At 38.2% G+C, this 16,340-nt stretch overlaps 1 protein-coding gene across 3 annotated transcripts in view; it reads left to right on the forward strand.

The window, feature by feature from the left end:
- The window catches only part of dnajc6 (DnaJ (Hsp40) homolog, subfamily C, member 6), a 44,511-nt gene that overhangs the window by 4,761 nt on the left and 23,410 nt on the right, over nt 1-16,340 (forward strand). For all 3 annotated transcript variants that reach the window (XM_059340913.1, XM_059340915.1, XM_059340914.1), the window contains exon 2: nt 7,286-7,421. In XM_059340913.1, coding sequence (XP_059196896.1) covers nt 7,286-7,421 — 136 coding nt within the window. The remainder of the gene's footprint in view (nt 1-7,285; nt 7,422-16,340) is intronic.

Here is a 16,340-nt window from a genome sequence, read left to right on the forward strand (position 1 = left end):
GTCACAAGTAGTCACTGATTCATTTTAAGGGGTCACTCGCCAATAAGTGAGTCACAAACAATATATTAATTTGGTGTAGCGCTCAGGATTAATGGCCTATAATAGTATCGTAACATTTTAAAGATTGAAGCTGACGATATATATAGTTAGGAATAGTTTTTGGCACCAAAAATGAAAAGGGGAAACATTGTGATCTTCATAACAGCAGCTTTTTTAGCCCAGGCTCATCCTCCAATTACAAAAATGAGAACAACATCAGTGTTCAACATGATCTCTAACACTTTTTTATATATTTTAACAATATAATTTGCTGTGAATAAGAGAGGCATCTCTCTCTCTTTGAACTTCTTTATATTTAGATTGATAGTAGTAAAACCAGCAAATATGTCAAAGTGTTATGCAGCGATTAATATACATCCTGACTGCAGTTTGGGGGCACCCTAACCAGGAAGCATAACATTCCAGATCTGAGTCAATCAAGGAACCCTTTTTTTGCATGTTGGTCTACCATTTCTCCCTCCCTTATTCCCTGTCATCTCACTACTGTCAGTTTGTCAACACAAATTAATTTGACCGCAAGAACTATTAACATAATATTTACTCAGATTGTAAACACAGCTTGTTTGGACACTGCAGGTTCAGGACACAACTTATATAAAGGACGATCATAGATGGCTTCAATTAGGCTAATTAAGTCTTCTGTTTTGCAAATTGTAATGTTTAGGTTTCAACCTATTGTTATTATGAGTTAATGGAATGTTCTCTTGCTTTAGGATCCAAGGTTATTCCTGACATATATTTGCTTTTCCACAGTGTAAAAGTAGACCAGGCATTTCGCAATGAATGATAACATTTACATGCAAACTAATATTCCACTGTTATTCCGAGTATTACAATATTTCAAATATGATATGGATCATGCAAACTGCAATTTTTTTTTATATTCTGAAGTAGACCTCATTCAGAATGCAACATTTTCTGATTAAGTTGGAGGGCTGGGCGATATGGCCAAAATCTTATATCTTTGTATAGGTCATTTCATATCTCAATAATGATATAAATCAGGATATAGCATGTTTTCTGGTTATTCGGTTTATACATTGTCTATATGAAATAACTACATGGTAAAGCCCTGCATGCTTCATACAGCACCTCTAAGGTTCGCTCCAGCTTTGTCCCCAACTGCAAGGATCAGAACGTAAATCGTAATCTAAATAACATATACCTTGCCGTAACGCAATTCAGCCTCTGGTTTTTGATATTGTGATATAAACATTATAGAAAATATATACAACAGCAATTTAGTATTTTTTTTCCGGTGATATATATTATCATATCGGCCAGCTCTACTGCTTCTTATTATCAAATTAGACAATTTAATTTTGTATGACGATATCTCTGTATTTGTTTTTATCACAATAATGCCAAGGAAAGTTGATAAATTGTATTGAATTATTGCCCAGCCCTATTAAGATGTGGGATATGGATAAGTATTTATCAAGGATTTTGGCATGTGTAAAGTGTGTTCATAATTTGCATCTCAATTGAGGTTTTCACTGCAGTTTTTGCCTGTAAACCGAGATATTATGTGCATGTGAACATAGATAGTCATTATGAGGGTACAGAGGAAGTTAATGATTTTAAAATTTTTAGACAAAATCTAGTTTGACAGCTTGCACCTGCAGTTCTTCAAGTCTGTACCTGTATCATGCGTTCAGCAGCCTGTAGGAGCTTTCTTGCCATTCAAAGCAGTGGAATTCTCCTCTGGTTAAGCTGAATGGTAGATGATTAATCATACAGTCCTTGTCTCATCAGCAGCATCTATAATTAAGCAGATTAGAGTCCGGGGGTTGACGCCGCAGTCATCAGGGTCCATCACTGCGATAGAGAGCTGTGTGTTTGCTGGTCAAGCTTTATTGTCATGCATGTGCATCCATTTGTGTCATTCACACTGATCTGGAGATTGAGGGAGAAATGTTTGTGGCTGTAGGAGGAGGGAGACATATTCAGACAGCCCACTGATCCCTCTGGACATAACAACTGTTTTTTTCTTTTCTTTTCCTCTCCCTCAGCCATCTATTTCTCTCCCTCACTCTTTTTCTATTGGTTGACTCTGTGAGAGTGATAGGAGGTAGCTGAGGAGGGCTGAGCTATTGGCCTGGTCCTGTTTTTCTGTGTGGAGCAGCTTTCTGTGTAGTGAGATTTATTTGAAGCATGTTTTTTTCTTCATCACAACAGATGCCTCTTTACCTGTGCAGGTATCTGAACATGATTGGCAGATCTGGGGCGAGCTCATATACTGTAACTCTTGATTACAAGGCGGAGCAGGATCCAGGTTTTCCTAATACATCCTGTCATGCTCAACGACTGGGAAATTTGCATAGTAAGGAGGTTAAAAAAAAATCCAAAACTTACAGGTGAAATCACAGTGTTGGGAGCACTTCAGGTTTATTAATCAGTATAAACATACCCAATATGGCTGTAAAATTAAAAGAATAGTTTGAGGAAATACTCCTTTTCTTGTTGTAGAAATGTCTGTACGGTAAAGATGAAGCAGCCGGTTAGCTTAGCTTAGCATTTTGGTTGGAAACAAAGGCAAACAACTATCCTAACTCTGTCCATAGACAACAACAGCTGCCTTTATTCTTGTATAGATTAAACAAACACAATATAACTTTTTAAGTAGTGAAAATCAGCTGCTGCTGTAGCTTCATATTAATAAACAGACCTGAGAGTGATATTGATCTACTGACCTAACCCTCTGCAGATGAAGGTTAAATGGTGATTGTATCGTACAAGCCCAGGATGCAATCAACAGATTAAATGAATTAGAAGTTAACTTCAGTCAGCAGCAGAGTTAACATGGTTATTTTCCGTATATTCAGCATTAGAAAACAAATAACATGGTTTTAATTAGGAAGCTTAGCCTTTGCTGCATGCTATCATCCCTTTCTTCCTTTTTTTTTACCAAATGTTGAGCCTCTCTGCTCTACAGATAAATAAAGATGAAATGCCCGAAGCACGCACAAAAAAAAATTCACCTCAAAAAGCCGAGGACAGTACATCTGTGCAACACAGCTTCACAGGATGTGAAAAATGAGGCCTGCTGTCAGCTAAAGGTTTCAAGGTTTTAAGGCACAGATGTGATAATGTCAGTAGCGCAGTGCTACAATATGCTTTAGTTCTTCTTTTGGTACTTTTTTTTTATTGTTCTTCCATGGTCATGTTTCCATGTAAAAATCTCATACTGTAACTCCTGTTGGGCTAAAGGCAGGAACACATATTACAACGGTTGAGTCGGATATTTGTTGTTACAGGCAGAAATTCCAGTCTTGACCACTTGTTCAATGCTTGTTTTATGCTCCTTTCTGGCTGTCAAATACTAAACAACCATGTCTTTATAGGTTTGTCCCAAGCTTTAATAAACCCTTTCAGATCTAAATGTATACATAAAAATATATAATAAATAACTATTAAATAACCAGTAAGGTTAAAATAAGGTGAACATTTGTATTGTTTACTTGTTCTCCTAGTGTAATACCCTTTAATGTATCTATTAAAGTGGTGCTGCAGTATTAAGGCATTAAACTTTTATCAACACAAAAGCTGCAGAGGCTGAAATATATTGACTTTGAGCCTGTAGTATCGGTAAAGCTCCAAAAACAATTTTTTTCGGTAAAGCTCCAAAAACACAGTTAGATCCTACAATTCCCATGATGCCTACATTAGACCCTTCCTGTCTGGTTAATTTCCCATATCTTTCTTTCAAACTCCACATGCCTGTATAGGTTTTTCAACACAGGTCTCTTGTTTAATCTTTAAAGCCTTAAGCTGAGTTGTTTTGATGTGCTTTAAAAAAAAACTTCCGTAATGCAGCCATTACGCTGTGTAGTTAACAGTGGTATTCTTGTTTGCCATAGACAAAGGTTTTTTTGAGTTTTGGAAATTTCTGATCATCAGATGCTGTATGAGCTACACAAGCATAGCTTTATTTTTCAAAAATAAATAAATAAAAACTACCAATCACGGTGCCTGTTCTGTCAGAGATAACTGTCAGAGATTTATTTTAAAGAGGTTACTGTTTAGGATTAATTAGGAAACATTGTCTGAGCAGCCGGCAGATTGCCTCAGAGACAGTGTTTGTAATGTGTTTATGAAAATAAGTGTGAAAGTCTGCTGTAAAAATCAATCAGAAGTGTGCCCCTCTACTGCACTACAAATCTTATCTAGTAAAGGCAAATCTCAGAGGATTCCAGTAGGTGAGAAGGTTAACAATAAGTGTGATAACATCGGCACTGTAACACAGGATACACTATGTATGGCATTGACGGATTGCAGATAATTCTATAGGACCAGAGCTTGACTATATTGATTATACTGTGGCTATTTCTTCATTGCCTTGGACATACAGAATGACTTTCTCACAACACAATATGAAGAACCTCTCATGTGAAAGTGGCCATAATATAACTAATGGGTCCGCACAGAAAAAGGCGCAGCAGTCCACCAGCAAAACACACAAGTGGCCTCTAATAGCCGATTAGCATTCCTCTTCAGTAATGTTTTTAGTGGCAATAATATCAGACAAATTGCAGCTAGCTACCAGGTAATGACACTTTAAAAACTCATCAGAATGAACCATCTGCTTCACCTTAATATCATACTCAGCTTAACAGTATTGCATGGATGAACATGGGTGGTTCACTCACAACTACTTTCCCAGCTGAACTAACTGTGGATTTTGAAAAACACTCATTACTGACTTGTTGTTCATTAAGGGGTAATGGTGCAGAAAGAAGCCTGCTCACATACTATGGTCAGCATGGGTTGCTTGAGTTTTCTCCTCAAAGCTTCTGGTGAGAATTTTAATTATTGATAGTGCATACAACATGACCAGAGGCATTATAATGTTACTTTATTAATTTAGGGACCTTTGTGTCACTAGGCCCCGGGGCTATGGACATTTTGGAGGTCCTTCCCTCCCTTCACGATCTGCCACAGCAACATTAATTCTTAACCCCTGTCAATGAACAAAGCAGAATATTAAACTCATTCATATGAAAGAATATGTTAACAACATGTCAAGGTTATCAGACAAGTGTGCACAGAAGCAGCCTTTTCAATTAAAAACATGACAGACAAATTTGTTTTTTGTGTATGTTGTTAGCTATAATTAGCGTTGAGGAGAGTAAAAATATTGGATCTTTTTCAATGTATAGGTGTATCTCATTAAATTAGAATAATGGAAAAGTTTATTTATGTAGTTCAATTCAAAAAGTGGAAATAAGACATTATATAGACCTATTACACACAGAATTAAACATTTAATGTCTTAATTTATTTGATTTCTTCTAATTATAATGATTATGGCTTACATTTAATGAAGACCTAAAATTCAATGTCTCAAAAAAAACTGTAAGTAAGTTTATTATGGAAATGTTGGCCTCTGGAAAGTATGTCCATCTATATCAATGGAAATTGACTTTTCGCTGATATTCTAATGTATTGAGATGCACCTGTATGTTTAGCTGTCGTAGTCTGGCTTGTTTGATGTGTGGTGCTGTCCGTGGTGCTGATCATACCACCGTCATCATCTTGACTACTGTCGGTGATTTAGTGAATTTGTTTCGCACTAATAACTGACTCATGCCTCTGTCTGATTGTGTTTGAATTGTACGATTTATTAGTGGGATGAGACTACACAACTTTAGGATACTTTGGCATTCCTATAAATATTGGTAATAATGATCACTGAACTGAATTCAAAAGTGTCATCATTAAAATATGCAGGAGATAAGCACATTTTCATGGTAGTCGTTTAACATATAAACCAGCATAATATTGAACTTTTTAATATGAATATGCTGTTGCATTAAAATAATCTGAAAAAATATGACACCCATAAAAACCAAATGCCCGGTCAGCTAATGTGTGTGCAATTATACAAGGTGATCATTTATGATATACTGTATATATCTAGACATATTTTAAGATCATTTCTTGTGCTGCCCTGTATTTGGTTGGAGGCCGTTGAAACCCGGTAAGCCTGTGCAATATCAAACAAAAAGCAAGTTTAAAAAAAGGCTATTTTTCAGTAGCACACATCTACCAAAACCATCTGCATGTGAAACTGTCTGTTCATGGTGAACATTTCTGAAAATATGTAATTACATCGTACATTTTAAGCCTGAAAAGGTTTCATTTTTTAGTCATGAAACAAGGCCGACCTTCCAAACATAACACTAAATGAAACTAAATGAAATTAAATAAACACATTTACTGCAGAGAATACAATTAAAGCATGTTACAGTCCGATCACGTACGATACATCAGTCTAGTGGTGCTATCAGCAAGTGAAATCTGACGCTGAACGATAAATCAAAAGACTTAAACCCTTCCATAGATTATAAATCTAGTTTATTCTCTCCAGGCTAAAGTAACATAGATTAAACTCTGTGTCTCTTTATCTTTTGGCATATCTGACTTTCACACAAATAGATGTAGACAGACTTCTTAATTAATTATGTTACGAAATAACTGAATCCAAACTCCATCTGAGCCAACAGCTGTTTCTAACTGAAAGGTCCGGGCCCAGCCCATAACATGCCTCATGTTTAATATCTGTAGATTTGTGAACACTGCCAAGTTAAATCTCGAAAGTTGCCACTGTGGTTGCTATGTGCTATATTAGAGACAGAGCAGGAAAATCACCAGAGAGGTGCTGACTAAGATGACACTTGGGGCTGTTTTAACACTTGCTTACTTTTTGCAGTGGAATCACGCACGCACACACACACACACACACACACACACACACATAAACACACACAGCTCCAGATGGTATGCATTTTATTGTGTGTATTGTCTCTTGTGTCCTTGTCCATCATTCCTTAACACCTACACACATGTTTTGCAATGACTCATCTCTGAATTCAAATAAAAACCTTTCAACTCCACTTTGTAATGGAAGGATGCATCAACAGTCATTACACAAAACAGTCATTATTTTTCTGCTGAAAAAGTAAGATAGCAGGTTTTTATCCAACAATCGCATCTGTGCTTTCACATGGAAGTGTGCCTCTTTTTTGAAGTAAGTGTGTGTGTGTGTGTGTGTGTGTGCCCTCATAAACAACTCAACTATCATGGTCCTCACATTGTAATAAAGACATGTTTGAGTGTTTGTGTGTGTGTGTGTGTGTGTGTGTGTGTGTGTGTGTGTTTGTGTGTTCGTGTGTATCTGTTTCCCTCTGGACTCTGATTGGCTAAAAAAGTCCTCTTTCCCCAGATATGGACGCCAACTATGGCGGCGGACTGTTGGATATGGTGAAGGGAGGAGCCGGGAAGTTCTTCAGCAACTTCAAGGACAACTTGAAGGACACGCTGAAGGACACGTCCACCAAGGTCATGCATCAGGTTGCCACGTAAGTTGAAGCTGCATTCACACATGGCATACTGCACTATAGCATCGCACCCACTGTTACTTGCATGTTTGTTGCACTTCAGCTACAATATTCACTACTGCCTTTCAGTTTGGTTTGAATGACAGAGGTTTGGAGACATTCTTTGCATAATTTGGGATAACTAAGTCCTGCTTGGCACTTGGCATGTTATAGCGTTCCTACTAACACGATGTGACCAAAAGAGTTTGTTCTGACATTTTTAATCTGACAAACTGCCAGGATTTTCAATAGCATAAGTACAAACTCCCGACAGACTTGCTCTTCTCTTTGCTCTATAAATGTGCTATGTGCACTGCTCTTGGCTGCAAAAAGCTGAGCCAGAAAACTTATCAAATATCCAGCAAAGAGTCACATTTGTAGTTGTGATACTTGTAAACTAAGCATGGTATTTAGAAATATTTGACTTCAACAGTCTTTCTTTTCTGTGTCAAACTGCATCGTCTTTTATTTTTTATTTTCCTTAGATCTCTGCATCCCTACCCCCTTTTTTCTCCAGATTAATAAAATGTGGTCACAAGCTCCCTCCTTTCACCCTTTCTCTTCCAAATGAATCAGGGCAGTCTTAGAGGACAAACAACACAGTTTTGGTGGAGCAAGTGCTATCACCTGCAATTTGCTTGCCTGTATGGTGCAGACTGGAAAGTATGTATAGGCCTGAAATGCATATGCCACAGCTCTGTAACAAGATGCAATGGTTGGGCCTTCTTCATATTGAAAAAATGAAATTGGAATAAAGATAGAAAAGTCTTTGGCGAAAACAAGCCTCTTTATGCTATGCGATTGTGTGCTGTCTCGCTGACATTTGTGAGAGATAATGTCATGAAATCTTTGGTTGTCATTTGGAAAGGATAGTTTTAGATTGCACTGTGAGAGTGAAGCTTCTGTGACCAAACACATAATCAAAATTTGAATTTTTCTATATTGTTTCCATCTCAGTGTAAAAAAACAGCCAAACAGCCAAACTACATAGTTTTACAGTATCTTTATGTTCTGATGCCTGAGAAAATATACAAAAGTTTTTATTTGTCAATAATTTAACTCACACAGGAATATATAAAAATTGGCTTGTCTATTTGGCTATGTCATAAAGGCCATATATCTATAGAATAACCCAAAATGGCAAAAACTTGTTTAGTTTTTGCAGGTTTGTACATTAAATGGTTTGATTATAACTTAATACCTGCATCTTTTGCATATGTAATATTAACAAAAAAATAAATAAGAAGTACCCAAAAACATAACATCATATGTCAAACAGTTCATCATGGCAGCATAATTCACACTGCAGGGACGACACTGGATATTTCAACACCACCTGACTCTTACTTTGGAAATCCCTAACAACAGATTACTATAATCAATAATTATGATCAATGATGAATGCTAGACAAATATTGAAATAGATGAATGTAGCACATGCTCGTCTAATTTCTATGAACGGTAGAGATTACATTTGATTATTTGAATGTTGTTTCAGATGTTGACTACAATGTAAAGTGAGTGTCCAGCAACTTTAGAGGAGAAACAGAGCAGTGAGGATGGAGGGAGGAAGGGGGGAGGCGGCGGAGTCTGGCACGGCTCGGTCGTCCCAGTGTGTTTGTGCACAGGCATCTGCACAGGGCAGCACAAAGGGGCCTCTGTATTGTCAGAAACACACACAGCTCCTCTCTCACTATTGACTCAGCAAGTTTGATCGTTGTGTCTCCCCTCCTCTGCTGCTCACGTCTTGGCAAACTCCCACTCTCCTGTCCTGTCCTGTCCTGTCGCTCCCCCCGGTGTTTTTCAGCCACCTCTCGCCTCTCATCTCGGCTCCACCTTTTCCTCCTCTCCTCTCCTCTCCTCTCCTCTCCTCTCCTCTCCTCTCCTCTCCTCTCCTCTCCTCTCCTCTCCTCGCTTTGCCTTCTCCTCTCCTGGCTGAATTATTCATGGCGGTTCATTGTGCCAAACGGCCAGTGCATTGCTGATACAGAAGGATTCATTTCATTCGAGCCCTGTGTGTGCTGGTGTGTGTTTGTGTGTGGACTGTATATGTGTGAGTGGGTGGTTTGGATAATGGGGCGGTGGGAGGCAGGCTACTGTGGCAACCGGCTGAAAGCCTCAGAAAGGAAAGGTAGAGGTACAATAATGTGCCACAGTTTAGTGCAGTTCACTTTAAAAGTGGACGCGTTTCTTTGATCATCCTATATGACAAGTGTCAACAGTAGCTATCCTGCTGTGATCTGACACCGGAGAGTTTATTTTGCTGTATGCATAACATTTAATCACTGTATTTAGAGAGGGAACGGCAGAAAAGATGGCTTTGACAACACAAGTGATTTCCCAAGGTTGAGGATGTACTCTATGGTTTATTGCCTTCATAAATAAATAAACATATTGTGAGCTGAGCTATAGGCCTCACTATCAAGCAGATCAACAGAGCACTTTTCTAGCTTGATGGTAGGATTATATAGATGTAGTATCATGATATTCTGCTCCTTGACTGTCATCGCTGGCATCCCTGTGTGACTTTGTAACACTTTGGAGCCAGCAGTTAATTAGAGAGATATAATAAAGAGCTGCATCATCTAATGATGTATTCCTGAGAGGCTTACAGCTCTCTCTCACCTTGCAACAATAGATTGCTCCGTATCTTTTTCTTTCACTGGTCTTTGCGAGCATATTTAAAATTTTTGTTTCTCATTTGTCCACATTTCATTCACATTACACCTGGCTGACATCTCTATTTGTCTCTGTAATTGTTTTCCCACTGAACAACTATTTTCTTCTTTATTTCATAATAAAAATCTGAAAAGCAATGTCACTGAATAATATCATATTTTTCCTGTCAAGCATCATTTACTTTACATCAGCAAACATGTCTTAAAGTAACTGATTTTTTCAAAAATAAGATATTCAATAAGATATATATCCTACCCAAGACTCTCTAGATTGCTTATTTAATGAAAATATCATTCTAAAATTTAAGAAAGACAAAACAATACTAATACTAATGCAAATACTAAAGGATGTTCTCATCAACGGGCCGCATGATTTCCTATGAAAAGTTTGACCAGTGGGGAAGTAACTTAGGGCCTGTTTAGATGGAGACGATCTGGAGAGAAAACGAAAAAGTTCTACAGTGTGCGTGCATACGGTAATGCAAAAGTCTGTGAAATTCGATGTAGTATGCACGCCAGGTGGCTAGCCGCCGGTACTGTGAAACACTGCCACACAACACCACCAAGAGCTTGCGAAAGCATAGACACTTCTCTTCCTAGTAGCGCAAAATAGCCTACAGTCGAAAACCAAAACATGGCGAAGAAACGAAGTAAGACAGACAATTTTGTCTGGACAGACGAGAAGGCCATAATGGAGGAGGTCAATAGTAATGCGCCTTCTCTGTTCTGTCATATTATCTGTGATAATTCTGCTTAACTGCTGAAATGACTCTGATAGTTATCAGAGCTGCTAGGGCAACTTGAATGTCTGACTGATGGAGAATAGTCCGACATGTTTGTTGTTGTTTGCCTGGACTGCACATGGATGTTAGGTAAACACGTACACGACCAGAGTCAGTGTGAGCTGATCAGAGCACACTTTTGCTTTTTTTTAGAATGGAAATGCAAAGGTGGAGCGTTTTTAGGATTTCCACTTTTGCGTTTTTAAGTCCTAAAAATGCATTCACCGTCTAAACGAAAGGCACATCTGATCTATGTCTCATCTTTTTCCCCCCATTTTTGTTCAATTGAGAAAATATAAAGTCACCAAACCATTCAAAAATTATTATCAGACTTTCAGATCTTACAGTTAATTGGTTTGGTTTGGAGGATTTAACATCTTTTAACAAGAGTTTGCTACAAAAAGTCATGTACTAAATGTAGCTATATCCCACAAAATTGTGTCTTTTTGTGTGGCACACAAACTGACTGGCATTTGTGTTCTTTTGGAAACTATTTTACTCTTGTTCTTTTCTGATTGATGTAACTGCGTGCAGTAGTTCTGAATATGAATTTTATCCTCACCTTAGACAAGTGTTGCCTGACCATAAGCAGTTTGTATTTTGTTGGATAGCAAAAAGTTTAGTACAAAATAATTTGAACCTGTTCGTGAGAATACGTTGTTAGCTAACACATTCACCATCAACAAAGGAAGAAGTGTCAATGTTGTGTTTGTGGCCTTTTGTGCTGCTCCAATGTGGCCACAATGAAATCAGCTAACGCATGTTTAAATCAGACATAAAGACACAGCAAAATATCACCTTCTAAAACTTTTGCTATCGAGTATTGTTTTGTGGTGGCCTAATTTTTACTCTTGTTTCAAGAAATCCTTTGTAATCTTTGTTTACCCCTATGGTAGAAATTTCTCTAGATTACACAACATTCTGCTTTTAGGCTTTCTAGGTTAGCAGACTCTCTGCCAGAGGTTGAGAATGTGTATCTTAAGAAAACTGTTTCATCTGAGTTTACTAGCGTTAGAAGACAGTAGAAATCCCCCTGAGCATGCATCATACAAAGCAAAACCCCTGTGAGCTCAGTTGTTAACCAGGACCTCTTTTAAAGGCCCAACAAGACCTGATTGGTTCTTCTCTGCTTCTGTCTCATCTATATTCCAGGCAAAAGGCTGTTGCTGAATTATTTAAAGCGGCCTGCTTGTTTGTTTACCTGGCTGAAGAGAATTTTTGCAGGGAAACCCATCTGTCAACTCTGCTCAGCTGTGTGTTCTTCTGTCTGCAAGAAACACAACAGTGATGAGGTCTGCAGAGCCGATCTGGTTTTGTGAAAGGCGCAGTGTCTTTAGTCAGCAGCCAGACACACATTAATCTCTCTCTCTCATTTTCATTCATCATTTGTCCTCATTACATTAACACATTAACGCTCGGCTTATATCCCCCACTGTCTCTCTCCACTAAACAACTGTTTTGTCTGTTTCTAATGACCAAAACATATCAATCGTAACATCAAAGCATCTAGATTAGGATCATTTAGGTCAAGCAAGTTAAGCAAGAGAATTGCGATGAAATGAATGTTTTTTTCAACTAGAAAAATATGTGGTGTAGCATGTAGTTTTGCATTCAGTCTGGATGTATCACACTATTGAATGGGTGTTTATCAGTAGGGGCCTACTCTACTTTCTACTAGGTACAATAGGTTGTTATCTGGCCATTCAAAGGCCGAACTCTTTCTTGGCACTTTCAGGAACCGAAAAAGGCTGCAGATCGTTTTCAGTTTGTACATAGACTGTATATAAATAATGGACATAGTCACCGTGACACCCCATTGGTTTGTGGACTGCCCTTTTTGAAGCATCGAGTTTGGCGTTACGGCTGAAAACACACAGTGAAAGGGTCAAAGTTCTGAGACTTAAACACGGCAAACAAGGTCACGGCTCTTTAGCTGTACAAAGTGCAGTTACATTAGTTATGTAAAAACATGAGGCACTGAAGTAAAGTGGCTTACCTTAAAAAAACATTGTTTACTTCTCGTGTTTTAAACTACATTCCCTTACTTGGTTATCTTGTGATACATAATTGCTACGTCACTAGAGGGTACAGCCAAACTATACATGTTAGCAGCCCATTCAATGAGCTGATAACTACCCGCTCTACCTACTGAAAGGTAGAGTATGCGCCCATTCAATAGTGTAGCAAGATCAAAAGGGCTGGTGTAGCATGTCGTTTTGGCAGCATTTTTTGTTCAGCATGAAAGACGTTAAATCAGGCCCTGGGGTCATTATCATACAGTATGACCAGTGCTTTTCTGCTATAATAACAATGCTGTTAAAAAGACAAAACGCTGTAAAATAGATACTTTTGAAGAGAAGCATGGAAGGAATGTAGAAAATCCAAATGTAATATCCATTGGGATCTAGCCCACTTACACTGTTTGTTTGAGTGTGTGAGAGTGTGTGTATAGTCACTAGAGAGTCAGTAAGAGCACCTCTCCATCGCTGTAATCAGGCCTAAAATGGCTTTTCAGCTCCTGATGTTTACTTTCCTGTAGGAAACATAAACAAGAGGCACTGTGCTGCTGGCACTTGTGGATACCTGTGTGTGTGTGTGTGTGTGTGCGCGCGCGCATGCGTGCGTGCGTGCGTGTGTGTGTTTGCTGTCACTCTTCTGCCCTCACTTTGTGCGTAATTACACTGATATGCTGCAAGCTAAACACATTTCCAATTAAGGTTAAAAGCAATTGTGAAACTGTGAAAACAATATTGGACAACAAATTGAATTAAACTGATTTTAAAAACAGAAAAAGATGATATGCCACAAACAAGAGAGAATAATAGCAGTTAGTACAGTAGCAAGAAATCTACATTAACAACCACATTTTATTTAACCTTTATTTAACCAGGAAATATCCCATTGACATTAAGAACCTCTTTTTCAAGGGAGCCCTGGCCAAGAGGCAGCAAACACAAAATACAGTTACATATTTACATAAGACACTGAACTTAAACGCATTATGCGAAACAAGTGCATATTGTGGAATTGGCCTCAATAACTCTCAGATTGGATTTAAAAGTACTCAAAGAAATTAAGTCAGTTAGTTTCCAGTCTTTCTGTAGCATATTCCATGCATAAGGTACAAAGTAAACAAATGCTCTTTTACTCAACTCCGTACAAGCAGAAGGGACAGAAAGCAATAATTCATCTTGTGAACGAAGAGAATAAGATCCAGCATTTCTTAGAGTAATTAAGGTGCAAATGTATGAAGGCAGGGCTACACGGTGGTGTAGTTAGCGATCTCGCCTCAGAGCAAGAGGGTCGCTAGTTTTCCTCTCTGCCGGCTCTTCTGTGTGGAGTTTGCATGTTCTCCCCGTGTCAGCGTGGGTTCTCTCCGGGTACTCCGGCTTCCTCCCACAGTCCAAAAACATGCACTTAGGTTTATTTGGTGACTCTAAATTGCCCGTAGGTGTGAATGAGAGTGTGATTGTCTCTATGTGTCAGCCCTGTGATAGTTTGGTGACCTGTCCAGGGTGTAACCCGCCTCTCGCCCAATGTCAGCTGGGGTGGCTCCAGCCCCCCCGACCTGAGTGCGGATAAGCGGTTAAGGATAATGAATGAATGTATGAAGGCAGCAGTCCCAATACTGAATGATGAATGAAAGTATACCAATGACTAGCCCTTCGAGTGGCCAGAGTAGGCCATCCTAAGCGGGAGTATAATTCACAATGGTGAGTGGATTAACCTCAAAGAAGCATGATAAACAGTATCAATCATTCTAAGACACATGTACAAAAGATCTCCGTAATCCAACACAGACAGAAACACACATAAATTAGTTCCAGGTGGAAACAACAGGAGGAAACAAACCAGCACAGTTGATGCAGTAAACATACACGTACAGTCCACAACAGTAAAATTAAAAAGAATCAAATACACAGAGTCATCCTAACATTAATCAACAACATCAAGAATGTCAGACAGCTTGTTAGCTTGTCCATCAATAAACTCATTGAAGAAAAAATAAATTCTAATTAATCCACAGACAGAAAACTTAGGGAGTAGGCCTCCATACAGATCATCATCCAAAAGGGCATTTGGAGATTAAAATAAATGTGATTGTCAATATCACACAAACTTCACTGAAGTTTAATGATAATAAAATATGGTCAACCCTTGAAAGGGGTTTACACTTGAAGTTCAACTATCATTATGCTCATTTGGAGATTAATTTGAAATGGTGCGGTAAATTATCTGTATGATAAAGAAATATTCCTACATTTGAAAGTTTATCCATTGACATTGAGATACACAGCCTGCAGTCTACATGTAGTAACAACACTGCATTGTACTAAACAAACTGAAGGTGGACAGCATTTACTGAAAACAAAGGAAAAGAAAACCCCCAGTGTCAGCTTTGTCCTTCTTTCTCTTCTTCCTGTCCTTCCCCTCTACTCCTTCTCTGTGCCACACCTTGCACTTTATTTTAATTGGCTGCAGCTCGAACCCCAAGGGGTCAGGGAGTCTGCTTATTTGCATACTCCATGGCTATTGGCCATGTCCATTAAAACCTGACACCTGACCTGCTTCTCTCCTTTAATAGCCAATGAGCTATTTCAGGAGAGAGGCAGGAAAATCTGCACATTCAAGGAAGATATTTTTCTGGGACAAAAACAAAGGACAAGATAAATTGGTGGAAATAAATGCATTTTTCAGTTTGTTGAAATATATTTTTAAAAAATCTTCAAATATTCCTATCTTTCCAAGGAAATAACAATTTATGTTCTAGCAATCTCACATTAAGGTCATGCAAAGTAATCTGTATCCTGATATGGGAATATACAGTGCAAATATTTACCTTTTTATGTCACTGTAAAACTCTGCATTTTCACTCTGGGATAAACTTGCATGATTAGATGAAAATAGAAACCTGAACTGTGGTCCAATTACTTCATTATGGAGGGCTTACAGACACAACAGCTCATCTCTGGGTTTACCTCAGGTTGTTTGTTTGTTATAGTAGCAACTGAGAGATAAGATAAGATATGACTTTCGTTATCCCGCAGTGGGGAAATCTATACACATTATTTGCTATTTGGCATTTCGAATTAATATATATTGAGTGTGTTTGTTTGTTTTCTTGGAGAGCACTTAGCATTTTGCAGATATTGCACATTGGAGAAAATATAATTTTAGCATGTTAAATAGGTGAAATAGGCTGTTGCATGTAATGATATGAACATCAATAAATACATATATTTAAAATACACACACACACACACACACACACACACACACACACACACACACACACACACACACACACACACACACACACACACATATATATATATATATATACATATATATACAGTATAGTATAAGTGGTATATGACATATTAAATGATATAGAAAAAATACGGAAGGCCTATATGGTCGGATGGAAACAGAGATAATAA

This window comes from Centropristis striata, chromosome 9 (genome assembly GCF_030273125.1).
Source record: "Centropristis striata isolate RG_2023a ecotype Rhode Island chromosome 9, C.striata_1.0, whole genome shotgun sequence".
Lineage (NCBI taxonomy): Eukaryota > Metazoa > Chordata > Actinopteri > Perciformes > Serranidae > Centropristis > Centropristis striata.